General features: G+C 45.3%; 2 protein-coding genes across 10 annotated transcripts in view; one reads left to right on the top strand and one right to left on the bottom strand.

Annotated features, from left to right (window-relative positions):
* ITSN2 (intersectin 2) overlaps window positions 1-16,650 on the top strand; it is a 129,396-nt gene extending 112,746 nt beyond the window's left edge. For all 3 annotated transcript variants that reach the window (XM_081264522.1, XM_081264523.1, XM_081264524.1), the window contains 11 exons: window positions 1,339-1,460; window positions 4,177-4,283; window positions 5,100-5,283; window positions 7,848-7,946; window positions 9,685-9,852; window positions 10,240-10,455; window positions 10,967-11,088; window positions 11,870-11,952; window positions 15,113-15,196; window positions 15,669-15,842; window positions 16,358-16,650. In XM_081264522.1, coding sequence (XP_081120648.1) covers window positions 1,339-1,460; window positions 4,177-4,283; window positions 5,100-5,283; window positions 7,848-7,946; window positions 9,685-9,852; window positions 10,240-10,455; window positions 10,967-11,088; window positions 11,870-11,952; window positions 15,113-15,196; window positions 15,669-15,842; window positions 16,358-16,515 — 1,517 coding nt within the window. In that variant the 3' untranslated portion in view covers window positions 16,516-16,650. The remainder of the gene's footprint in view (window positions 1-1,338; window positions 1,461-4,176; window positions 4,284-5,099; window positions 5,284-7,847; window positions 7,947-9,684; window positions 9,853-10,239; window positions 10,456-10,966; window positions 11,089-11,869; window positions 11,953-15,112; window positions 15,197-15,668; window positions 15,843-16,357) is intronic.
* FAM228A (family with sequence similarity 228 member A) overlaps window positions 4,287-27,030 on the bottom strand; it is a 29,621-nt gene continuing 6,877 nt past the window's right edge. The window contains exons 5-8 of one of the 7 annotated variants that reach the window (XM_081264530.1): window positions 26,851-26,995; window positions 21,663-21,801; window positions 18,373-18,537; window positions 4,312-4,411 (exon numbers count right to left, since the gene is read on the bottom strand). In XM_081264530.1, the coding sequence (XP_081120656.1) occupies window positions 4,409-4,411; window positions 18,373-18,537; window positions 21,663-21,801; window positions 26,851-26,995 (452 nt within the window). In that variant the 3' untranslated portion in view covers window positions 4,312-4,408. Of the gene's footprint in view, window positions 4,412-17,360; window positions 17,575-18,372; window positions 18,538-19,861; window positions 21,109-21,662; window positions 21,802-26,850; window positions 26,996-27,030 lie in introns of those variants that run through there. The other 6 variants (XM_081264529.1, XM_081264535.1, XM_081264533.1 and 3 more) reach the window with 6 other exon arrangements.

Consider the following 27,030-nt stretch of genomic DNA (forward strand, 5'->3'; position numbering starts at 1 on the left):
CCACACTTCATTGGGTCTGTCTCCCATCACCCCTCAGTTTTCTGAAACACACTGCTTGCTGCCCTATGTTGATGCTTGCTGGGTACTGTTAGAAGAGAAATTCCTTAGACCAATTAAACTTAGAGTTTACTTGCACAAAGAAATATAAAACCAGACAAAAACAATTCACAAGTTAGGTAGCTAGCAGAACGGATTCTGACCAATAATGTGAACTGAAAGCATTTATAGAAAATGGAAGCGAGGCACAGAAGACAACTAACTGGCTACAACTCCATCAAGTTGTCAATTGATCATTGCTTAACTACCTAGTTTTTTATAGCTTATTTACTTAATTGACAACAGGTCCTCCTGCAGCCAACCAAAATTCAGTTACTGTGATTAAGTTCTCTATTGGTTTGGTCTGTTGGATGCCCAGTTCCAACCAAGGACTCCCACACATCTTATTGCACCTATCTGCTTTTGCTTTTTTCCAGCAGAGAAGCTTCCTGAGCTATTCCTTGCCCCCTATGCACAGACCAGCCCTCAGCTACTTGAGAATGATTCTGGAATATGTCAGTTCACAGTGTGACATTTAGTTCTGCTCCTGGTGGGCCTATAAATTGATGCAAAGTGAATGCAATACCCCTCTCCCTCGTGTGAGGCTGCTTGGGACTTCGCTCTCGGTGACTCCGGGCTGGCTGCAGTGTAACCACAGCTAGAACTCCTGTGTTCCAGTGGCTTAAGGCAGTGGTCTTGTTGGGAACCTCTGGGTCCTGAGAATTTTAGGTTTTCTAACCTTAGAACTTTCCTCTGAGAAATCTAGAGACATGATTCTCAGACATGTTTTTAACAATAACTAAAAGTAAGAAATACTTTATATCCCCAAATACATACATAATTTATAACTTTAATAATACTTAACAAAACTGTGTACATGATAGTCTATTTAATTTTTTTAATGCTAGGCCTGACCAGCATTTTAAAAAATTAAATTAATAATGACCCAGTGATGGCTCATGATCTGCAGTTTGGAAAACATTTCAATAATTTAAAAAATGTCTTGAGGTGGTGAGATTCTTCAGAAACTTAGTGTAGTTATCTCTTTGAGGCCTTTTCTAGGAATCCTTTAATCCTGTCATTGCTACTCAGAAAGAAATCAGGAGCACATTGAAATATCACAGATGTGGCTAATTTACCACTTTGGCACACTGAGTAGTAGGTTATTAACTCAAGCAGTGGGTCGGTCTCTGTGTGTCACACTCTTTGGAAAGATTGTCAGCATAGCATATTTCTGATAACTGTCTATTTCTACAAAGACAACCAAAATAATATTTTAAGCCCTACCCTGTCTTCCCACAGGGTGTGCTGATCTCCAAGCCCTGGACACAATGCAGCCAATCGAGAGGAAAAGACAGGGCTACATTCATGAGCTGATTCAGACGGAAGAGCGGTACATGGATGATCTGCAGCTTGTTGTTGAGGTGAGGGGCTATTGCCAGCTAGCTCAGGAGCATCTGCTGTCTTTTGTAGGGGATGGCAGGTGTCAGTCTCAGGGCCTCTCCCACTTGGAAGCAAAGCAAGGCATCACATTTTGTTTTGTAATGCTGGGGATTGAACTCAGGGCCTCGCTCATGCTAGGTATGCGCTGTACCAGTGAACTACATTCCCCCCCCCTTTTTTTGTGGTACTGGGAATTGAGCCCAGGGGCACTCTAACACTGAGCCTCATCCCCAGCCCTTTTTTAAAATGTTTAGTTTGGCTCTCCCTAAGTTGCCCTGGCTGACCTTGAACTTGAAATCCTCCTGCCTTAACCTCCTGAGCAGCTGGGATTGCAGGTGTGCACCATCACACCAGCTAGACCTCACTTATTTATTTTTTAATATTTATTTTTTAGTTGTAGTTGGACACAATGCCTTTATTTTATTCGTTTATTTTTATGTGGTGCTGAGGATCGAATCCAGGGTCTTGCACGTGTGAGGCAAGCGCTCTACCGATAAGCCACAATCCCAGCCCTGTACCTCACTTTTGATGCATAGATTCACAGACAGTGGCAGGGACTTGCACAGCCTCAAAATGCCATCTGCGCCAACTGGGTAATGTTGGATTGAAAGTCTAACGAGGGTAACTGCTCTCTTCCAAGCTAGCTCATTCAGAGCAAAGAGAGAACAGGAGGGCACAGAAATGCCACAGTTTGAAGTGGTAGAACCAATCAAGGAAGGACAAGGGACAGAGTGGGTGTAAAGCTCCAAAGCAGACTTGACCTCACATTTTTACCTAACTATATTTACACTGCTGTTTTGACACCTGACATTTTCATCAACTTTGGTATTTCCAGAAGAACTACAAAGCAGTGGAGATGTTTGCCTAATGTTTGTATCAGTTTAGAAAAATAAATAGGATCAAATTGTAAAATATATTCCAAATATATCTTCACTGTTGGTTTATATTTGTGCCTATTAATGTTACCAGTGACCTTTAAGCTGTCCTTGTTAGAGAAGCACTTTATAATGGTTTATATTGGATGAGGGAAAAAAAAAAAGATTTTGTTTCCATGGCTCTTAGTTCCCAGTAAACATGTCAAGGCACTCAGGCGAGGTGTCTTAAACCACCCGAAGAGGACACATGCACCTCACACCTGTCATGATCTGTCTGCATCTGCCTCCCAGCAAGGCCTGCTCCACCTAAATGCCCCTCAGTGCAGGTGCTCTGTTCCCATGGAAGTTTCCAGAAGGCCTGACTGACTTATTCACTCTGCTTCCCTCGCAGAACCCGATACAGAACTGCTATATAGAGTTAAGAAACAAAGTGACATAAATTAATTTGTTGATAAAAGAACAGCTAGAAACCAGAGCCGTTCCTGTCCTTAGTGGCAGCCTCAGAGCAGAAAGACTGTCTTTCTAGGGTCACTCTCATAGGAACATCCTGGCATCTTCAGTCTTCAGAGGGTATCAGTTCATAGCATTTATATCTTCATTCTGTGAATTCACATTCAACTCAATTCAACAAACATCAACCTAGTGCAAAGCACTATGCCAGAAAACGGAGATGAAAAAAGGAAGTTTGTGTCCTCAGGGAGGTCACAGTCCTGTTGGGAGGCAGAGTGGGATGCAATAAAGGCTAGCTGCCAAAAGACGGGACCACCCCCAGCCAGGAAGGACTCTTCCAGCTGTGCTTCAGGAAGCAGAAGTGGGAAGGTATGTTGGGGTTAGGAGCCCAGAGGTTGTGCAGTATGGCCAGAGTGTCAAGTACCTGAGGGCCAGTTGGTGAGGTCAGAGGGGGCAGATCTCACAGGCCTGTGAATCTCTGGAAGGAGTTGCAGCTCAACTCACTGCCAGTAGGGGAGTCTTTGAATGATTTCAGTGAGGAGCAGTATGTCATGTATTTTGGAAAGATCACATATGAGAAGCGTAGTTCCAGATAACCATTCTATGTCCTTAAGATTTTAAAGTCATTTCCTAGATGTCGGATTTATGTATTGGAAACTTGGACTTAGAATCAAAAAGAGCTGAATTTTTTTTTTGTAGCTGCTTCATGTTCTAGCTTTGTGACCTTGATCAAATGACTTGGTAAGCCTTTATTTCTACCTGAGCCAATTGGGAATGATTAATACCTGACTCCCTTTATCTATATCATCTGAGAAGTTCTGTGAGAACTGTATACACACCACACACCTGTGAACACACACATCTGCATATTTATACATATGGAATGCAGTTGGAGAGTGTTTTTCCTTCCTCTCAGCCAGCCAGCCTCTGCGTTCCACACCTGCTTGGGGATCAGTCTGGGGGCCCACTCTGTTTCTCTACTGAATTCATCACAAGCCATTCCCAAGAACTCTGGGATGCTCAGTCCAACAGTAGTCATGCTTCCTCAGTTCTGCAAGGTCTTACACTATGTAGATAACACATAGATACCCTGTGTCGGGGTCTATTTAGCCTCCATAATGTCCCTGTGAGATGAGTAGAAGAATCTCCTGTGATAGCGGTTGTTACCAGATTCAGTCCTTAGAATCACCCTTGATAGAACCCAAATAGCAAAAAGAAGGGAAATTATGCAGTTTAACAATCGTAAATATGCTTATTTAGAATACCATGATCTTACTAGTTTGAGTGTATGAAGACACTGTTTAATTTACAGCACACATAAGGCATGTATCCACCCTAAGGTTAACTTATTTTTTCTATGTTTTGAACTTAGGTTTTTCAGAAACGGATGGCAGAGTCAGGCTTTCTCACTGAGGGAGAAATGTCCTTGATATTTGTTAACTGGAAAGAGCTCATCATGTCCAACACGAAGCTGCTGAAGTGAGTCATGAGCATCCCGGTCACTGCTGCCACACTGACTTTGTCACGCATCACCCCCTGCAGGGGCCACTTCACAAAGGAATCTTCAACTGTTTCTGCTCCCTCAAGCTTTGTAAAATGCCCAGTCACTGTAAAATACATAATTATTGAGGAAAGTCAAGAAATATAACAAAGAATATATTTGATTAAACAAAGACATGATTAAATCATTAAGCAAGTGCTATGTTAATATAATTCCAAAGTGTAAGACATCTGGCTCTGGCAGGAGGATAGTGAGAGTCAGAAGAGGAGCTGCCACTCATGCCCCAGATGTAATCACCGAGTATGGCAGTATCCTAAGTCCTGGTGTGAAATTCCACTGCTCAGGTCACTTGTCATCCTTTACACCTAGGGGAGAATGGGCAGTGGGGCTGGGCTCTGTCCCTGCTGATCTGCCTCTGCCCTGGCCTCTGCAGCTCTTGTGCCTTTTTTCCCATACAGTGACAGTGCCCTTCTTATTGGTTCATTTGAATTGGTTAGGATTTTTCAGAAGAAACTTCACTAAGAAACTGAAGTAAAACCGAAATAGGCCTAAGAAGCCCAAGTGTATAGACATCATTTTTTTTTTCTTTGCTAACATTTCCCCTGGTTGACTTGGTCAGCAGAGCTCTAGAACTGCCCATGTGCCTCTCCTTCCTGCTGATCTTTCCCTCCCAGTGCCAGAGGTGTCCTAGGTAACTCTCTGGGTGTCATTATCTTTGGTCTCCCATGACATTCACCCTTTAATTGCCAGGGACATTCACTAAGAAACACAAGGTAAGAATATGTCATTTGCAGGGCCTTGCGGGTACGGAAGAAAACTGGGGGTGAGAAGATGCCAGTGCAGATGATTGGGGACATCCTGGCAGCCGAGCTGTCCCACATGCAGGCCTATATCCGGTTCTGCAGCTGTCAGCTTAATGGAGCAGCTCTGTTGCAGCAGAAGACAGATGAAGACTCAGACTTCAAAGAATTTTTAAAGGTAACTCCATCTGGGGCCTTGCAGGTGTCTTTTGCTGGGATAGTAGGCAGGCCAGCCCCCTTCTGAGCTGAAAACAGCAGTGTACTTGGCCCATAGGGAATCTCAGCAGTGGAGAAAGGGTCCCCATCTATTTCCAAAGAAAACACAAACATGGAGATAATTTTCTGATAGCTTTGTGTTTGTTGCCTTTTCTTGGCACTGGGACCATGATTTTGCCCATTGAATAGCAGAGTATTTTGTTTCTTAAGCAAACTTATTTATCAGCTACTTGATTTTCCCAAAGAAAGATTTGTACAGCTATTTAATTTTTAAATTGTATTTACATAATATTCATCTTTTCCAGAAGGAATATAAAATAGCACACTTAAATGTATAAAATACAACAAGATATGGGGCTGGGGTTGTGGCTCAGAGGTAGAGCTCTTGCCTACCATGCATGAGGCACTGGGTTTGATCCTCAGCACCACATAAAAATAAAATAAAGATATTGCATCCACCTATAGCTAAAAAAATAAATATTAAAAACTGCAACAAGATAAAATAAAACTTACTTAAAATAAGCAGATAGCCAGGTATGGTGGCATGCACCTGTAGTCCTAGCTACTAAAGAGCTACTCAAGATGTGGAATGATCACTTGAGCCCACAAGTAAGGAACCAGCCTGGGCAACACAGTGAGACTGTGTCTCAAACAAAACAAAATAAATAGAAAAACAAACTGTGTCAAAAGACACCAGGAATTATTATAATACATAAAATGCATATTTGTGATCCTATACATATACCAGAAGTGTGCAAAGGTGTTGTCAAAGTTTCCAGAAACTGATAAGAGGCAAAAATGATCAGTTCTATGATGCCATGGTCATAAATTAAACACTAGAAGTAAAGTGAGGCTAGGCAGACACCTGTAATCCCCAGTGGCTCAGGAGGCTGAGGCAAGAGGATTGCAAGTTCAAAATCAGCCTCAGAAACTTAGCAAGACCCTAAGCAACTTAGCGAGGCCCTGTGTCAAGATAAAAGAAATAAAAAGGATTGGGGATGTAGCTCGGTAGAAAAGCAACTATGGGTTCAATCCCCAGTACCAAAGTGGGAGTGGGGAGGTTAGAACTGTCCTCAGAAAGAGAACACTCCGTAGAGATAATGAGCCACCGACTACCTTGTAACAATACAGTAGTGAACTTTGTATAGCTGGTTGCTGGACTAAAATGTCACATTTGGAAAAGTTCTTTTCACTGATGCCACTCAGTAATACAAACTATTAACTCCACATGTTAAAAGGATGAGGGAAATGAAAGCAAAATCTGTTTTATTGCTCTTCTTTACATTTCTTTATGGTTCTTGTTGTTCATGAAATACTGCATATTGGGATCTATTATGGCAATAACCTGTATCCCAAAATATTACTTTTTAAAACTCATAAAGAAGTAAAAAACATGAAGATGCTTGTTATAGCAGCACATATAGACATCTATCCAAAAAACAAAAGGAGGAGCAGTTTTAATGTCCAATAATGGGGAAAGATAAATAATCATGCATGTATTTTTCAGTCATTAAAAATGAATATTCTAGACACTAGCTACTCTCTTCAGGTGCTGTGCTGGTACTGGGAGTAGGAGCAAACAGGATTGGTCCTTGGCCCGCCAGCCTCCACAGCCTAATGAGGGACAGAGACACCTAAAACTTGGTGCCTCTACCTGCATTGCCCAGTTCAAGTATGGTATATGCTAAAGGTGGCCAGAGAAGGGTCATGGAGAGGAGGGAAGGCATCCGGGAGAGAACCTAGCCAAGGGAAGCTGACCCAAGCTTGAGAGATGGGTATGAATCAGCCAATTGAAGAAAGGGCCACAGAAACAGTATCAGCAAGCTCACACCTTCAGCACGCAGCACATAGCAGGTGCTCGATAAATGGAAGCAATTGTTTCAGATGAAGTAGAGACAGTGAGCATGATGGGGTGAGGAATCAAGAGCCCTTTAGGAGACAGAGATGGGAGTCAGTGACATCTCCCAGATGTGCTTGTGGGTTGGTGGCTGGCTGCATGTCAAAGGTTGCTGCCAGCTCAGGAATGGAGGTAGAAAAGATGGCTTTTACAAGGGAAGGTGACTTCATTTGGAGTACGTTGAAACTAATGTGCCTTTGGAACATCAGGTAAGGAGGAATGTCACCTGGGAGGGTGGAACACCAGAGAACATCTGGGTTACAGATGCTGGGCCTCAGCTGCAGGGCATCTGAGGTAGTAGCTACAGAGAGTGGGCAGAGGAGGGGAAGGATGCGAAGACCAAGGCCAACGGGCTGGGAAGGCAGCCAGGGGAGAGTAGTCTTAGAAACAGAAGAGGAATGGCCACACAGGCTGCCAACGGCATGTGAGAAAGAGCCCAAAGCAGCCTCTGGGCTGTGAGTACATGGCTGAGGGATTTCAGCTGCTAACCTGATATGAATCATTTTGGATCCCAAGTTATTATAAGAAATTTGAAATCTGAAAGGTGGTCAAAGGCAGGGGTATGGCTAGGGTTCCCCTTGTTTTGACTGGGGCAATGAGTTCCTCATAAGCCTCTCAATTGTTTGCAGAAGCTGGCCTCGGACCCTCGGTGTAAAGGAATGCCCCTCTCCAGCTTCCTACTGAAGCCCATGCAGAGGATCACCCGTTACCCACTGCTCATCAAAAGTGTGAGTGCCACACTGGGCGGTCTTAATCACACTGGGCTGTCCAAATGTCTGCATAGGACCTGTAGAGATTCACAGAGGCCAGATACTGAGGGGTTTCAGTGTGCCAACCTCGCCCTGCACATGTGTGACCCTGGAAAAGAGGTCCACTGCCGCACAGACCATGCTCCTGTGTCTCCATATGCATGTGCATGCATAGGGACATACACACACAATTCAAAGGCTAAAGCCTAATGGGCAAATAAAAGAAGCATCTAATGTCATCCTACTTTCTAGAAACTGCCAAAGCAGCCCAGTCTCAGTGTGCTTATCTGGGTAAGGTGAAGGCCTCTCTAAGTGTGTAGCTGTGGGGACTCCCTTGGGTCCAGAGATGGGGCAGAGTCCCCTACCTCGGGCCCCATAACCATGGGCCCCAGTCTTTCTTCTGAGATGCAAATTCATCTTCCAACTGAGCACCTTTACCCAGATGACCCAGACATCTCTAACTCAACATATCCTGGACAGACTGTGATCAGCCCTCACTACATCCCTCATCAGCTTGCTGACCAAACATCCCTTCCAAAATTCCATCCATTTTTATTTTTGACATAAGCAGTTTAGGCATCTTGAAGCAGTACACCTTCAAAGGAGAAGGCAGACTTTCCAAAGGACTGTTCCACAAAAAATCATTTATATAATTTACAATGAAAAACAGTAGTAATCACATAGGACTGATACTTCTATTGATTATCCCTCAGCTTTTAGTCTATAAGCTATGTGAACTCAACATAGACCCCATATTACAGATACCTATGCCATGGCTGGGGAGCTGGATTAATTAATTACACATTAATCCAGCTCCCAGCCCTGTAACTGAAACATCTGGGGCCAGATATGTTTCAGAATTCAGAAAGTAATTCAAATACCATAAATTTATTACACAGCAGCAAGACCAGGGCAGCACTTAAAACCAATCACTAACATTCCTACAAAGGAATACAGGAGCCATCAGGGAAAACAGAACAAGCAAACACATCTCTTCCATTCAAGTGAGGTTTGCCACCAACCAGTGCTGAATAAGAACTTGAGGCTTCCGGACTTTTTGTAGTTGGTCTTATAAACAAAGGACTGTGGGCCCGTCAGACTACAGTGCGGGATTCTAAACAGTGGTGGTCTGCTGATGGGCCTTTAATTTCCAGAGAGACCCCACAAAGTTGTGCTGGCCTCTGTGAAATCACTTCAGAATGGACGGAGTGCACCTGCTGAAGGTGTGACTTCACTGCATTTCTCCTGTGGAGGGAAGTCATTGCTTTCATCAGAATCTTCAAAGAATCATTGACCCTCAAGATGTAACGAACCATTGCTCTTCAGCAAGTTAACACACTTATCAAAACTGTAGTCAATTTATATTGAAGGGCTCACTACCCTAAAGGCACAAGATATGTGACCAATTATGGGTGGACGTAGGTCGGTACCCTTTAACATAAGGCCTATTACCAGACCCAATCAGAGCTACAGATCCATAGAGTATCTGTCGCCCCGTTCCACCACATTACCTGTCCTTCTGTCCCTAAGGGATGTGGACTGTGAACTTCTCAAGGGCAGAAACCATGATGTTGCTGGCTCTGGTATCTCCAGAGACTGCCTGGCCCCACCCACGTGAGCAGGCAGTGACGCTCCGTGGGTCAGCAGTCGAGTGAGCAGCTATTAGGTGGCTGAAAGGCACAGAGCCTCCCCCAGGACACCGCCTGCTCTCTTCCAGATTCTGGAGAACACCCCAGAGAGTCACGTGGACCACTCCTCCCTGAAGCTGTCCCTCGAGCGGGCTGAGGAGCTTTGTTCTCAGGTGAACGAGGGAGTTCGGGAAAAGGAGAATTCAGACCGACTGGAGTGGATCCAGGCGCATGTCCAATGTGAAGGTCTAGCAGAGGTAAGGCCTGTGCAGCTCAGCCAGATGCCACTTGGCAGACGCTGGGTGGGGACCCAGCTTCTCACCTTCCCCTAGTATGGAAAGTACACACCTGGATCAGGTGTGCAGGCACCACCCTGCGTTTCTTCTCGGTCTGTCACCTTCCTGTCTGTAGAGACAATCTGAGTTTTGTTCTGAGTTCTCAGCTGGTAGAACCAGTATTCCAAGGTGTGCATGCGTGTCCATTTCCGCTGGGCCATGTGCAGGTCTCCTGTGTGGAGGCAAGACGCCAGCCACATCGTCTCCTAGAGAATCCCGCCACAGCATCCTCGGCCCGGGACCTGGCCTCTCAGGGATGCTGGGATGGTTCTGGGGGACTTACGAAGTGACATTTTCTTTCTCTTTAAGCAACTTATTTTCAACTCCCTCACCAACTGCCTGGGGCCCCGGAAGCTTTTACACAGTGGGAAACTATACAAGACCAAGAGCAATAAGGAACTACATGGATTCCTCTTCAATGACTTCCTGCTGCTTACTTATATGGTCAAGCAGTTCGCTGTTTCCTCTGCCTCCGAGAAACTTTTCAGCTCCAAGTCCAACGCTCAGTTCAAAATGTATAAAACGGTGAGTACTGCCCACCAGCCACAGCACCACGGGCCCGGCCAGGCTTCACCTTGACCTCAAGAGCCTGCCCTCCTGGAACTCTTCGCCTGTTTCCGGTGGCTCACGCTTCTTTTGCCTGCAAGGAGTCCAGTGTGGTGGGTTTTCCTTGTCCACTGATGGCATCTGCAAAATCCAGCTCTGGATTTTGGCTTCCTCCTCGCATATTGACACCTGGTCCCACCTGTTCATATCCAGCATCAGGTCTCTATAAACAGCCTGACACAGGGCCAGGTGTCAGTGTGCAGAGGAGAGCCTGTGGCACTCAGAGCTCCTGTCCCCAGTTCAGCAACGCCTAATGCACCCCAAGTGTACACAATGGAGGCCATTTGTTTCTCCCTGGGTAAAAGACCTTAAACGCCAGACAGTCTCCTTTCTACTTTTCCACAAGGCTCTTCAGAACAGAGACTCTAGACGTAGGTGAGTGGAGCACTGGCCCATCTCATAGCGTGTGTTTTGGCCCTAATTCTTTCAGCCCATTTTTCTGAATGAAGTCTTGGTGAAACTGCCTACAGACCCTTCCAGCGATGAGCCCGTCTTCCACATTTCTCACATTGACCGGGTCTACACCCTCCGAACAGACAACATTAATGAGAGGTCAGTCCTGCCCATGTGTGTCCTGCCTTGACATCTAGGAAAAAGCCTGGACCTATCCCTCTGCCGTGAACCTGTCTCCACCCATGCTCACTTCCTACTAACTGTCCTCCCCTCTCTTACCACACCCCACTCCACTCCAGTCCCACGGTAGACCCTGGTTTAGATGTACTGGGTCAGGCTCCTCCTACCATGCCTCTCCTCACTCCCCTCCCCACAAGCTTTCATGGTGGCAGATCCGGGGCCTCAGTCTCCACTGAGGTCCTATCAGGGCTGCCCTTGGGTGGTGGTCCATGGCCTTCACTGGTTTCTGAGGTCCTTCCTGTGCTGCTCAGCCTCAGTCCTCCCTGAACCCCACATCCCTCAGACCTGCACTCCGCTAGCCTGCTGTCCCCCCTGTCCCCATCCACAAGCCACTGGCCAGCCTTCCTGGGAGAGCGCCATAGCGGCTGCCTCTGATGGCAAGCCTGTGCACCCCTCCTCCTCTGCACGGTTCTCGTGCTGTGCTGTCATCTAGGTGGTTAATTTCGTCTTTAGCTCTGGGTCCCCAGCACCTTGCAAGGGTCTGGTGTTTTGTAAGCAGCTAAGAACTATCTTTGGAAGTATCCAATTCAACCTCAATTAGCAACCAGGTTTTTCATCTGAACTAATATCAGGTGTACGATTGAAAACTTGCTAATGCTGAGATTAGCAAGAGAAAAAAGAAGGGCAGAGTTGTGGGGCTGTGGTTGAGCCCTGGAGGTCCTGGGAAGTCCCCCATGGCTGTGCTCTGCTTCTCCTGCAGGACAGCGTGGGTCCAGAAAATCAAGGCAGCCTCTGAGCAGTACATTGACACAGAGAAGAAGAAGCGAGAGAAGGCTTATCAAGGTATCTGGTGGTGCCCTGGAGGGTTGGAACCAGTTGCCAGGGGGATGTGGGCAGGGGGGGTCTGGCCCAGGGGACACAAGATCTGCCTCTGCAGTGACAGGTAACGGTGACATGAGCTAGCAGAGCCCTGGCACCAGCCCTTCCCACTGCAGCTGTTCCAAAACTCCCTGAGCCCCCACCACAGACATGGGCATCTGGTACCACCTCTGGGGCTTCCCTTCTCCCTGCAGCGGAGACTATCCTTTCTCTTTCACCACCAGTTCTTCACTCCATTCACGACTAACCTCACACTGGCGGGACTCCTTCTGCTCCCCTGACTCCACTTCCTGGGCTCTGGAACACTGCTCCTTTGCCCACAGCTCAGTTCCACCTTGACCTTCCAGGGCCATGTCCTGGGCTCTCAGTCTGCTCCTCCTCACTTCCACACCCTGTCCCAGAGCTGGGGAAATGGCTTTTTCAAGGGCATCAATGACCTAATCAGGCTTGGATCACTTCCTTGCTGAAGCTTCCTGGCCCAGTGGCTGAGGTTCTAGGCTCCTCCTTGCCTCTGGGCCCCATCACTTCCCGGGGGTCCTCCTAGCCCCAGTCTTCTTTCTTCATCTCCCTCCCAGCTCTTCCTCCCCTTTTACCAGAGTCCGCCCTCCTGAGCACTCTCTCCCTGGGGACCTGCCTCCTCTCAGTGAGGTCCCGGCTGCCCTGTCCTCCAGCCCTGACACCAGTTCCTCCCCAGACATCCTGCTCAGCTCTCCCCTCCCCTGTGCCTGTTGGCATTTCCAGTGGGGTTCACAAGCCTCCTTCCAACAGTGGCTCCCCATCCTGAGAAGCTCTGTGGACGGGAGCATTGCCCTTGACCACCAGACTGAAACCTGCCCTCTGCCTGCCCCCAGCCTCTCATCTCATCAGCGGCTGAGGCCTGTCCTTCTCTGCCATCATCCTTCCCATCTGTCTGGGCCCTTCCTTTCCAGTGTCATAGACCTTCAGTCTCCCACCAGGCAGAGCCCCAGGCTCCCTTTCCCTCCACCACCCATCCTCTTCATTTGTGTAGTATTCTGTTTACAGAGCTGCTCTTAGCATGCTTCCCTTACTTAGGTACCTCCCCTTTTGCCTCTGAAATGGAAGACAAATTTCTCATCGTAAACTCAGGGCCCATCCCCAGCATTCCCTCCTGCCCAGCCCATCGCCCACCATTTTCTAATCTTGGCCTGTGCCACTGCTGAGTGACGCACTCACGGAACCCAGTCAGGCCTTCCGTGTTCGTGCTACCTGTCCACCTGAAAGGCTTCACCCACTTCAGCGTTCTTCCCCTTCTTCAAGACCCACGTCAGTCACTGCCTCCTTCCTGCTGCCGTAAGCAGCCTGGAGCCCCCACTGGGCTTGCGCCTGTACCACACTCTGAACTTGAGTCCTCAGTTGCTCTGCTTAAGTCCCCTAAGCCACTTCTCTGTCTTCATGACCCTCGGCATCCTCAAGGCACCTCTCTTCCCTCATGTCCACTGGGGCTCCGTACTGGTCACAGTGATTGTGCCCACTCTGCTCACAGGTCCTCACCAGCTCAGTGTGGCGCCTCCCCACTCCTGGCCCTCTGACCAGAACTACCAGAGCCCTGGCACTCTCCCTCACCTCCATGTGAATGCCAAGCCCCTCCCGGCCACCCGTCCCAGCTGTGCCCAGACCTGCCCTTGGTCTCCTCCCCAGTGGAGGCCAGGGCTCCATCCACCCCTGCCACGCCCTGTCCCCACCTCACTTCCTCCTGCCTGCCCAGTCCTCCTGCCAGGCTCCTGGCACTGCAGTTGCAGCTCTTTGTGTTTTCATTCAGGTTTCCCTTATTTTTAAGTTCTGTGCTCCTGAAGGGACGTGTGAACTGGCTTTCACCAATTGAATGTTATTTTAGAGGTACTTTAAAAGCTTGCTATTGAAAAATCAATGAAATCATTTCATAAAGCATATAATGATGTCTTAATTGGTCAAAGATGTAAATCAAAATTTTTCTTTTGAGTTTTGCTTACCGTTGATATCTGTATATATTCTTCATTATCCATGTGTTCAATTCTTTAGACGTATGTCGATTACTTACTCTGTAAGGCTCTGTGCTACAAGTAACTGATTCTACAGAGAAGAGTAAGGACAGCCTCTGCCTCCAGGGGGACTGAGGGCACATTCTGAGGTGGAGAGAGATGGACCTTTCTTATAGAGAAGGCATACATGCTTAGAGCTAAAAAAGAAATCAGTAGCTCACCAAGCATCCTGTTTTTGAATACTAACCTGCTTAACTTCATGTTTATCAAGATGAGCCCACTGACTCATCTTTCTCCATATTAAAAGCATTCTGAGTCCCTCCTTAAATAGAACCAGACCTTCAGTCAAACTGTCTTCTAAGCTATACTGTTTATGTACATGTAATTGGAGTTTCGGTGAATGGTTTAGACTTTGGTACCTGATGTTTACATTTTGGCCCTGCTTCTTAAAAGCTCTGAATGGAGTACATTATGGTCCTTTCTCAGCCTCAGTTTTTCTCATCTATAAAATGGGGAGCTACATTATTTTATGCAATTTAAATATATGTAGAGATCTAGCACATGCTTAAAACAGAGTAAGAATCCAATGTTATTTGCTATGAAGTGCTGAATAAATGACATGCATTATTGCTTTGTTAATATTACTACTTGCTAGGTAATTAAGGGTTAATAAAGGATGAATACAACAGTCTATGTGCCACATGGCTCCTCTTTGGCAGAAGAGACAGATATCATACAGAATCTCAGACCCAGTAGGCTGTGGAATGCTCATAGTCAAGAGTAGTGAATACACGGAGGAGGGAATGGGCCGGGGAGGTAGCTATGAGATTGACTGGGTGGTGAAGGATGAGTAGGATGATGAGGGGCAGGGACCGCAGGTAATGCATTCCTGACAGACACCACCACCCAGGTGCAACAGCCTGTGAGGTTGGAGTAGTTTCATGTCTGGTTAGAAAGATAGACTGTGAGGGCTGGGGGTGTAGCTCAGTGGTAGAGGTGTTCTTAGCACTCACAGGCCCTGGGTTCAATGTCCAGCATCAAATGTTTTTAAAAGTATCAGGAGAGACTGAGGGTCCACAGCTCATCATCACCGCACAATCTGCATTCGCAGAGAAATTAATATAACTCATCTCCCTCTTTTGTAGCCCGCTCTCAAAAGACATCAGGCATTGGACGTCTGATGGTGCATGTCGTTGAAGCCACAGAATTAAAAGCCTGTAAACCAAATGGTAAATAACTTCTTTCACTCAACAGACATAGCAATGCTCTGCTCTTTGCTGGTGACCCTCTGCACTCTGAATGATGGGATGCATTTTTAAAGTAGTGTTCCCAGTGCCACAGAGATGTGATAATCCACTTATTGGACCAGTATTGTCACTCTGGTTCCCCACTAAGTACCAATGCCTGCCTTCCTCAGCGCTTCTGCATCGAAACGCACAACACAGGTTGCACTGGCGTTGCCCAGGCTCATGGGGAGGGGTGTTGGCTTTAGAGCTCACAGTCGCTTCCAAGGGTTACAATGAGGCTTCATGCTTGGGAACAGAGGCTGTACTGCCAGATCACAGGGCAGACGGGGTCTCTCAGGCAGTGGCCCTGCTGCGGTGGTCTCTAGTATTGCAGACCTGGTTCTGCTTGAGGGCATCCCTGTTTGTCAAGCATTTCACCTACCACGCCACATGTCTGTGGTTCATTTCTGTTTAGGAAAGAGTAATCCATACTGCGAAATCAGCATGGGCTCCCAGAGCTACACCACCAGAACCCTCCAGGACACACTAAATCCCAAGTGGAACTTTAACTGCCAGTTTTTTATTAAGGATCTTTACCAAGATGTGCTATGTCTCACTATGTTTGACAGAGACCATTTTTCTCCAGATGGTAAGTATAACTTGGCTTGGAGATCAAAAGATGTTCCTAGTTTTCTAGAACTTAGGGTCTGTATCCAGGATGCTCAGCCATTCATACACCCCATGACTACTATGGGAAATGACACAGATTTGTGTCATCTCATTTTAGCCCCGGTGGATGCCCTTCCTCAGGGGGAGGGGACCGTGTCAGATGCATTTCAGGTTTTTGACCAGAGTCACTACCTGCACACACCAGCTAAACCCTGTGGGATATACTGAAGGAGTAGAACGTTCTCTGACCAGAGAGGCTTGGACTACAAATAGGCAGCTGCCCTTAGACAAATCTGTTGTCATTGTACATGCATCTATTCAGAGTATCAAACAGCCATAAGCCAAAAGAAGTTACTTGTTTTGGATGTAAAAGTTTTGTGAACCTCTTTTAGACACTTCTCTTGAGGTAGTCTCCCCCCCCCCCCCCCCCGCCCGCATCTAATAGTTTTATAAAGAACAAAGACTTTGGACCTTTACATGATGTTTATTCACCAGATTTCCTAGGTCGTACTGAAGTTCCAGTGGCAAAAATTCAAACAGAACAGGAAAACAAAGGCCCTACCACCCGTCGACTACTGCTGCACGAGGTCCCCACGGGGGAGGTCTGGGTCCGCTTTGACCTTCAGCTTTTTGAACAAAAAACTCTCCCTTAGGGGATTGGGGAGGACAGCACCAGAGGCTCTGCCCTCAAGACTGGGGCTAGAGAATAACAGAATGGGCTCTCCTGGGACTGAGGAGCATCACTCGGCTTCATCCATCACAAAGCCATGCAAGCTGGGGCCTGTATTTTATTGCACACTAAATCGCTAGCAATCTATGCAAACATGACCTTTCCCCTAAATAAACAAACCCCACAGCACAGTGCCTTGTACTAGTGTTAACATGTTCAGCTGTGTTTAGATGCCAGGTTTCCATTTTCAGGGCTATAAAAGTATTATGTGGAAATGAGGCATCAGACCAACAGATGTTACCACTTGGTGAATGTGTCTACCAGGGGGAGTGGTTTGGTGACACTGGACCATTCCACACATTGTGACCTCTGCTGGGTCACGGCACTCAGGAGGTGAAGGGTTGGGATGAAACGCTGCAGCCTCAGCGCTCCCGCAGCTGATACTGATAGAGCGTCTACTCGTGCACTGAATAAAAACAGAAACTTGATCCTTTTCTTCCTAACTAGATTGTATCATTCTCTGCTATGACAATATAGATTGAAATATAAAGGGGGAAGCTTGATGTACTTTAAATACTGTGAATTCTAATAATGTGGAAAATATTTTTCAACTTTAATTTTCTGAAGTATAAATTATTTATGTAAATTCCTTGTTTGCATATTTCATAGGACGTGCATCTTTAAGCTTTATCATTGCCAATATGTACAGAAGAGAATAAAAATAAAAGTTTATGAAGTTATCTTTCAAAGTATGACTGATTTATTTTCTACATGAAACACTTTTAAAAGGTAATTTCAGAGGCTGCTTATAGTGAAACCAAATTTCTTTTCTGGTACAATGGGGAAAAACCAAAGATGGGGTGACAATATGGCCAAGAGACCCAAGGCCTAGCTTGACTCTGCCATCAACTTGCTTTGTAACTTTGGTGAATCTGTGTTTCATGTTCCTGGGGCAAAGTTTCTTCACTGGCCACAATGGAAAATATAATTCAATATATTCAAATTTTTTTAATCCATCATTGACTCATTCCATGTATTGGTCCTGGACAATGATTGGATAAAACAGACAAAAAGAAGAAGAAACAGCATTTGGAATTGACAAAAACAACTGAACATTTTGCTCACTTACAGCAAAGTCTGGCAGGTCAGCCCAGCCTCACTGAGCAAGCAAACTGCTGGCCATCTCTCAGGTTTGGAAAAATGCAAGTGTTGGTTCTGGAGCTAACTGTGGGCTAATGTCAGAATGCCTGCCATGTCCCTAATGATCGGGCACGTTTAAAACCAGTTCTGGGGTTTTTGTTTGTTTGTTTTTTAGCTGTAACTGCAGAACAATCCTCCTCTTCCAAGGACTACTGGGGACTTTAATTCTCACTAGATGAGCTGTGACTAGTACTATTTCTCCATCTTGAGACAAGTCAGGGTTCTTTGGGCAGATTTAGGACAGAGTCACCTGCCTGATCTGAGTAATATGGCTTCAGTGACCTTGGAGGATAATGCACATCAGTAATGCACCCAGCAACTCCATCATCCTCTGGAAGGACACTTGGCCAAAGGGTAACTCCACCTTCCTAAAGAGGATCCACTTGTTAGCAACCTGGCTTTGTTACCAAGTGTGTCAGAGGAGAAAGTGTCCCCTGGGGGCATTACTGGGACTGACTTGGAGTGGGACACTATTTGTAAAACTGTGCCTCTCTGAGCATCAAATATTAGGGGATAATAATCCATCTTGCTATCTGGACATTTCTTGCAATATCCTTCCACTCCTCGAGGGGAAAACCATTTTCCCAATACTATAACTATTGCAGGACATGGCAGACCGAAGTCCGTGAAGCTTTATTACCTTGTGCCAATGATGGCCTTGCCTGGCCATCCCCTGCAGGGAGGCCAGGTGCTTCCCCAGGACCTCGGCTGTCATCACTCTTCTTTCTACGGGCTGTGGCCCCCATCTCTGTTCATGATCCCCAGCTGCCCAGGAGCGGGGTCTCTGCTGTCGGGTCCCCAAAACCTAGTGACAGAAGAGAAGGACTGAGTGTGGTGTAAGGCCGTGGAGGCTCACCAGAGCAGAGGGACCTAGAATCCTGCCCCACACCCGGTCCTTCTGCCAAGCTGAGTCTCAGGGGGCTCTGCACCACCTCCTGCCTCGCTTGTCTCCTCTGCTCTCTGCGCTCTCCCGTGAGATCTCCATCCTCAGCTGCATGGACCTTAGTGTGCAGAAACCTGCTGTCCACACGGGATCCCCTGCCACTGTGCTCAGACCAGCCAGGTGTTCCCAGCACCCTCGCATCCTTCAGTTAGGGACAACTGTGACAGGGTCCTAGCCTACAGATCAGAGGAGTGACGTGCGTACCTCAGGCCTGGCCCACAGATACTAGGGCAGAACTCATCCCAAATTGCTTCCCCTTTATGGTTGACATGAATGAGTTTCCTGGAAGCCAGGTGCTGAAGATGACAAAGGCCCATCAGAAGAGTCCTGAAAGTGGGCCAGCCTGCGGACCTACCCACCCAATACTGAGGTACGAACAAGAGCAAACCTCTGTGTGTTTAAACCACTATCTACTGTTTGGTGACAGCAAATAACCTTCGCTACCATAAGAGTAGAGCTGACTAGTCACATGAAGATCTGAAATAAACAAGTGGATCATCACACCAAAAAGCTTCTATACAGCAAAGGAAACAAAAAATGAGGAATAGGAGAAAACACTTGCAAACTATATAGCCAATAAGGAGTCAGTATTCAAAATACATGAGGAAATCATACAACCCAATAGCAGAAAAGCTAAGAACTCAATTTAAAAATGGGAAAGAGCTTGAATAGATTTGGGGTATTTACCCAGGGATTCTTTACCACTGAGCTACATCCACATCCCTTTTTTAATTTTGAGACACGGTCTCACTAAATTGCTTAGGGTCTCACTAAATTGCTGAGGCTGGCCTTGAACTTGTGATCCTCCTACCTCAGCCTCCTGAGTTGTGAATAGATATTTTTTAAAGAAGGCAAATGGTAATAGCCATAAGAAAAGATGCTCAACATCACTAATCAGGGAAATGTAGATTGAAACCACAGTAAGATACCATATCACACCTGTTAGGTTGTCAGTTATCAACAAGTCAAATTAACAAGTGTGGGTGAGTATCTGGAGAAAAGGGAACACATGTCCACTTTCAGTAGAACATAAACTGGTACAGCCATTATGAAGAACAATATGGAGGTTTCCCAAAATTTAAAAACAGAACCTCTATATCGTCCAGTTACTTCACAACTGAGCATATATATTTGAAGGAAATAAAACCATGTCTTGAATAGATATTTTCACTGCCATGTTTATTGCAACATTATTCACAACAGCTAAGACAGGTAAACTAAGTGTTCATTGATAGGTGAATTGGTAAAGACAAGGAAGTCCTATCGTTTGTAACAACATGGATGAACTTGGAGGACATCATTCCCAATGAAACAAGCCAGTCCCAGAAAGATTAACACTGCAAAAAATGGTTGATGTGTGAAATCTAAAAAAGCTGAACTCAGAGAGCAGGTGAGAGGTGGGAAAAGGGGAAGACCTTGGTCAAAAGCTGTCCACTTTTAATCATGACGCTCTAGAAACCCACTGTACAGCATGGTGACTAAGTTATTAATACTCTATTATATACGGTTGGACTTCCCTATTCATGGATTCCGCATCCATGGATTTAATCAACTGCTGATCAAAAATATTTGGGGGAAAAACTGTATCTGTACTGAACATTTAGACTTTTTTTCCTGATCATTACTTTCTAAACGATACATCAGAACTATTTAAAAGTGCATTTATATTGGTCTAGGAATCTTAAGTAATCTAGAGATGACTTAAAGTACATAGGAGGATGTGCATAGGGTATGTGCAAAAATTACACCGTCTATCTAAGGGGCTCAAGCGTCACATGCTATGGGATTCAGAGCATCCTAGAAACAATCCCCACAGATACCAAGGGACAACTGGACCTGAAACGTGCTGAGAGAGTGGATCTTAAGTGTTCTCACCACACACAGTAACAAGGTGGAGTGAAGGATATATTAATATGTACATGAAATCATCACCCACATTCAATATTTTAAAAAATTGAATGGGGGGGCTCCTTTGCTCTCAAATATAATTATGCTCAGAAAAAGCTGATGAGGAAAGCAGTCTGGTGACCTGCCATCTAAGGAGAATTCATTTGGCTCCAGAGAGACTGGGAGAACAACAGGCTGAGGAGAAGCTGGGTCCCAAAATATCCAACCAGGTTTTCAAACTGGAGAGAGGAGATGGTCCTTGGCCCTCTGCGTGTGGCTGGTGGAAGGAGAAATCAAAGACGTGCAGCTGTCCACTCACAACAGGTCCTGGACCCTTCGCCTACCGCAGGCGCTTCCCCAGGGGCTAACCTCAGGCTCCAGGGCTGTGGGAGAGGGATGGGGGGCGCAGGCCAGGAGCTGCTGTGCCCACCAAACCGTGAGCACTGGGTGGAAAACTGATGGCAAAATCCCTGCATATAAAACACCTCTTAAGGCTGGGGCAGCTCTCCTGGCAAGCACGAGGCCTTAGGTTCAATCCCAGCACCACTAAAAAAAAATAAAGGTAAAATAAAAGACCTTTTAGATAGTTAACATCTCATTTTGCTTTACCCCTTTTTGTATAAATTTCAGTTCAAAAAATCCCCACCTACTGTGACTGAACTGAAAACAAGATTTTTGGTCAGGCTTGGATGTGAGAAGTGATCAATGGTAGAAAAATGGTGGGAGGACGCAGACTCATGGAAAAGAGCTGAGACCACCTTAGAGGGCAGCTCCTTTCTGCCAAGGGTCTCTTGAAAGTGGGGTCCAAGGTCCCACATCTGCCACCATCTGAGCCTCATAACCCAAGGCTTTCCCACCCAGAGTGCCCCCCTCCAGCAGCAGCTCCAAGTCAAGGCAGCCCACTGGTTCTTGTGCATGGAGCCACTGTCCCCTTCTGCCGGCTCCTCTTTGCCCCTTTCCTGGGCTACTGCCCCCTCTGCCCCCAGGAGCCTAGTTTTGAGGGAAGGCTTTGCTGGGGGCTCTGCTTTTGAGGTGGAGAATACTGTCTTGGGGATGCTGCCAAATCCTGCTAGCCAGGCCCTGTCCCAGGTCTCGCTCACCAGACCCCTCTTCTCAGCCTCTTTGTTCTTGTGGAGCTGGGAGACACGGAATTGCCTTTCAAAAGCAAGCTGGCTGAGGTCGGTCGTCTTCTCCTTACCAAACAGACGCTTCTTTTCCATACAGATAGGCCTTTCAGGACTTTGGAGAAAAGAAGAAACATTATCTCAACTCAGAACAAACTGAACTGTACCATTCTAAGGAATTAATTTAATGAACTCTGTGTTCATTATAAAAAGGAAAAGCCATCGAGACATCAGTAGTAGCTGTCCCTCTGCTATGGATTGGATGAGACCCCTAAAGATCCTTACTGAACTTAGGTTCCCAGGTTGGTAGTATGGGGAGGTGCTGTGAGGCCTACTGGGAGGGTCACAGGTCTTGGGTGCATGTCATTGAAAGGGACCATGGGACCTTGGTCTTTTCCTTTTTCTCTCTCTGCTTCCTGACTCCTGATGTGAGCAGTTTGCTCCTACAAGTATTCTTGCCATGATGTACTTCCCTCAACAATGGCCCAAAGCAGTTGGGACCACCTGGACTTGAACCTTGAAAACTGAGCTACATAAACCTTTTCTCTTTGGAGGCTAATTGCTTCAGGTATTTCACTGTGATGATGTGAAGCTGGCTAATACAGCTCTCAGTCTCTCTGCCCACCCACACCCCTGCTGGCACAGTCTGCAGATAAGCAGGTGTCCTGGGACCCTTCTCCAGCTGTGGCTGAGGCACAGAGAGAGTTGTGATGAGGGATTAATAGTCAGCCTCCAGTGCTCAAGCCGGAAAGTCAGCAAAACTGGAGCATCTGCTTCCTACACCTGCAGAGAAAGCAGCGCGCACAGAAACAGAAATGAAGCAGGTTCACAAGAAGTGACAGTGAAAACCACATAGTCCCCCAAAGGAAGGGACTGATCTCTTGTCCCCCAAGCAGTCTGGCTTTCTGGCCTTGTCTTTCACAATATGCTGGTGCTTTCTAACATATGTACCTCCCCTGCCCCCCATTTCTTTAACTTGAGAAGGATTATGTTCTTTGTTAATTAAATTGCTTCTGACTCATCTGACAACCTTGTGCTTAAGTCCTTTCTTACTTGGTCAGCTGTGTGAGGCACCCAGAGGGCTGTCACCAAAAGGCTGCAGGTAACCCACCCCCATCTCTTTTCTCCCTGCGTTTACTCGTCCCCCACGCCTCTCTAGCTGAGCACTGGGAACACAGCCCTGCCCTCAGGGGCTGGCTGCTGGGAGGGTGGGCCATGCTACTGTGGGACTTTCTTGCAGCACTGAAGTGGCCAGTGATAGAGCAGGGACACTCATGACCCCAAGGGTCAGGAGCTGTAAACATGCAGACTTGACCAGAGACTCCTGTGGATAATATGTATTTCTTTTCTTTAAGGAAAAGGAATTTTTGAGATGAAGCCAGAAAGGGTGTCAGGGCCCAGATGGCACCTCGTGTGCCTGTTAAGGAGACTGCATACGTTTGAGAGGGTTATGGGAAGCTACTGAGAGTTCTCGGCTGATTGCTCCTGAGACATCACTCAAGCTGTTAGGCAGAGACTCTGGAAGAGACCAGATTAAAGAAGAAGGACCAGCTGAGCACTGCAACATGAGGGGCTGGGGAGCCAGAGAGGGGAAAGGAAGAGGAGATGAGAAGTTAGGTTATTATTAATGTTCAAATAAAAGTGGTTTTAAAAAGGGCTGAGGATGCGGATCAGTGATAGAGCACTTTTCTAGAATGTATATAAGGCCCTGAGTTTGAACCCCAGCACCATGACACTTCCACTTCGGTAGTGAGTGTCCAAATTTGCATTCTGCTGCAACAACTAGTGGGAACCAGAAAATCTACCCCAAACACTCATAACTGTAAAGCCACTGGATGTCTGTGGAAACAATTCCAGAAAGGGGACAGCTGTCAGAACTGAGCTGACACACTCCAGCTAAGCCCTGCTTCCACACTTCCCTTGGAGCATTTCGAGTACCAGGGTAGAAACTGCTTCCTCTGTGCTCTGAGGATCTTTGGTGGGTTATTTTTCCTCCTGGGACCTGGTAGCTGTCCTCACAGTTAGGCATTTAATCTTGTTCTCAACATCTCCTCCCGCAGTGGGCAAGTCAAACTACGTGTTTGAGTTAGGTTCCCCAGTGGGGTGAGGGAGGAGACTCTCCAGACCCCTGAGCACAGACAGCCCTCTTCAGAACGTTTTCCTATGAAAAGAACCAAATAGGAATTCTAGAACCGCACAACAAAATGGCTGAAAATAAGAACTCAGCAAATGGGTTTAACAACAGATTATCAGACACAATGAAAGAGATTTTTAAAAATCTAGAATCAAATACGGAGAGACAAAAAGAATAGAAAATTCACAAGAAAAGTAAGAGCCATAAAAGGTCACAGTGAGAAAATCTAAAATATGTTTAACTGGAGTACCCAAAAGAGAAGAGAGAGAGAATATAGCAGCAGTAACAATCAAAGAGAAAATGACTCAGAACGTTCCAAAATCAGCTAAAGACATGAATCTACAGACACAAGACAAACCATGAATTCCAAGTAGAAAAAGAAATCCACATCTGGAAACATCCCATAACACTACAAAAAAAAAAATCAAAGAATGAGAAAATCCTAAAAGTATCCAGGGAAAAGAGATAAATTACTTTGAAAAGAACAACAGTAAGACTGGCACTTGATTTCTTAATTAAAAGAGTGACAACAGGATATATGTTAAAACAAAATAACTTCCAACCTAGTATTCTTTATTGTGTAAAAGCATGCTTTTATAAATGAAGGTGACTTTACTATCATGTATATCTCAAAAGAACAAATAAATTTTTATCTTTTAAATGAAGGTAGGGGGCTGGGGTTGTGGTTCAGCAGAAGAGCGCTTGCCTAGTGCCTGTGAGGCCCTGGGTTCAATCCTCAGCACCACATAAAAATAAATAAATAAAAACAAAGGTATTGTGTTCAACTACAACTAAAAAAAAAAATTTAAATGAAGGTAAGCCAGGTATGGTAGTGCACACTGTAATTCTAGTGACTGAGGAGGCTGAGGAAGGAGGATCACAAGTTCAAAGCCAGCCTCAGCAACTTAGTGAGGCCCTAAGCAACATGGTGAGACCCTGTCTCAAAATTTAAAAACAAAAAAGGACTGGGGACCCATCATTACGCACAACTATAATGCACCAATAAAAAATCTGGACAAAAATAGGAAAAAATTGGAGGGAGGGCTGGGAATGTAGTTCAGTGGTAAAGCATCCCTGGGTTAAATCTTCAGTAATAGATAGATAGATCATAGATAGATAGATAGATAGATAGATAGATGAAATGTGAAAGACTATTTACTATATAATTCCAAACATATGACACTCTGGAAAAGAAAAATCTATGGAGATAGTAAAGAGATCAGTGGTTGCTGAGAATGGGGGCAGGGGATAAATTGGTAGAGCACAGATGATTTGGGGTATAGTGAAACTATCCTGTAAGATACTATAATGAGAGCTGCACATCACTATACATTTGTTAAATCCCATAACACGGTACACCACCAAAAATGAACTGTCACATAAATCATGGACTGATTATGTCAATGTGCTTTAAATCCCATAACATGGTACACCATCAAAAATAAACTGTCACATAAATCGTGGACTAATTATGTCAATGTGCTTTCATTGATTGTAATGCACTATTGTGGCAAAGGATGTCCACAGTGGAGGGAGACGTGTATCTGTGGACAGAGGATATAAAGGAACTGTCTCAGTATTTTATGTGAACATAAAATTTTCTGGAAAACTAAAATGTATTATGTTAAAAAGAAAAAATAAAGGATAAGTAAGCATTTTAAAGCTAATAGAAGGGGCTGGGGATGTGGCTCAAGCGGTAGCGCGCTCGCCTGGCATGCGTGCGGCCCAGGTTCGATCCTCAGCACCACATACCAACAAAGATGTTGTGTCCGCCGAGAACTAAAAAAAAATAAATATTAAAAAAAATTTTAAAAAAAAAGCTAATAGAAGCTGAAAGGGTCCCCATAAGCAAAAACACACTTAGGAAAATTATAAAAATGATTTTTGTTTGTTTACTAGTTGTGAAGGATATACTGAAGTATTTATAAATGATACAACTTGAGGCCTAGAAATTCTTCTAGGAAAGATTTGCTTCAGAAAAGAAAGAACAAAAGTCATAGTGAATCAAGGACCCAGGAATTAGGCCAGAGACTCTGCACCTAATAAAAAAAAAAAAAAAACAAAACGGGCCCAAATCTCCATCATGCCAGAGGCCCTGACTTCCTTAAAAGACTCCTAAAGCACAAGAAGTAAAATCAAGAATCAATAAATGGGATGGATTCACACTAAAAAGCTTCTTCTCAGCAAAAGAAACAATTGATGAAGTGAAGAGAGAGCCTACAGAGTGGGAGCAAATTTTTACCACACATACCTCAGATGGAGCACTGATCTCCAGGATGTCTAAAGAACTCAAAAAACTTAACACCAAAAAAAACCAATAATCAATGAATGGGCTAAGAAAATGAGCAGATTCTTCACAGAAGAAGATATACAACAAATTTATGAAAAAAATGTTCAACATCTCCAACAATTAGAGAAATGCAAATCAAAACTACTCTAAGATTTCATCTCACTCCAGTCAGAATGGCAATTATCAAAAAATCAAGCAACAATAAGTGCGGGCAAGGATGTGGGTAAAAAGGTACACTGATTCATTGCTGGGATTGCAAAATGGTATAACCAGTTTGGAAAACAGTATGGAGATACCTTAGAAAACTTGGATTGGAACCACTGTTTGACCCAGCTATCCCTCTCCTCTATACCCAAAGGACTTAAAATCAGCATGCTACAGTTGCAGCCACTTCAATGTTTATAGCAGCTCAATTCACAATAGCTAAACAGTAGAAGCAGCCTAGATGCCCTTCAATAGATGAATGGATAAAGAAACTGTGGTATAGATACACAGTGGAATACTACTTAGCCTTTTATTTTTAAATATCTTCATTTTATTTGGGATCTGTTAAGTTATTTGTGTTTCATGCTGTTCTCTACATATACTGCCTAACACAAAGGTGATGATAGTAAAAACAAGAAAACCATAAGTCACTAAAAAAAAAAAAAAATGACTAGTTACAAAACTTACATTAGGAAGTACCCTAAACTGCAGGTGCAACAAGCATTTGCTTGTTCATTTGGGTGCTCTCTCCGTACCTGAATGCCTTACTTTTCCTGGGTACCCCAGAGGCTTTATGAGACTCCTTCGGAACCACGTTTTGCAGAGTGAAAATGAACGGGGGCCATTTGGCGTGCAGTCTGTCCTTGGTTTCCTTGAGCTCTTTGGCGAAGTATTGTTTTCCTGTAGGAAAATAAAACATCTAAGTCAACACTCTT

Source organism: Spermophilus citellus (genome assembly GCF_964194105.1).
Source record: "Spermophilus citellus genome assembly, chromosome: 13".
Taxonomy (NCBI): domain Eukaryota; kingdom Metazoa; phylum Chordata; class Mammalia; order Rodentia; family Sciuridae; genus Spermophilus; species Spermophilus citellus.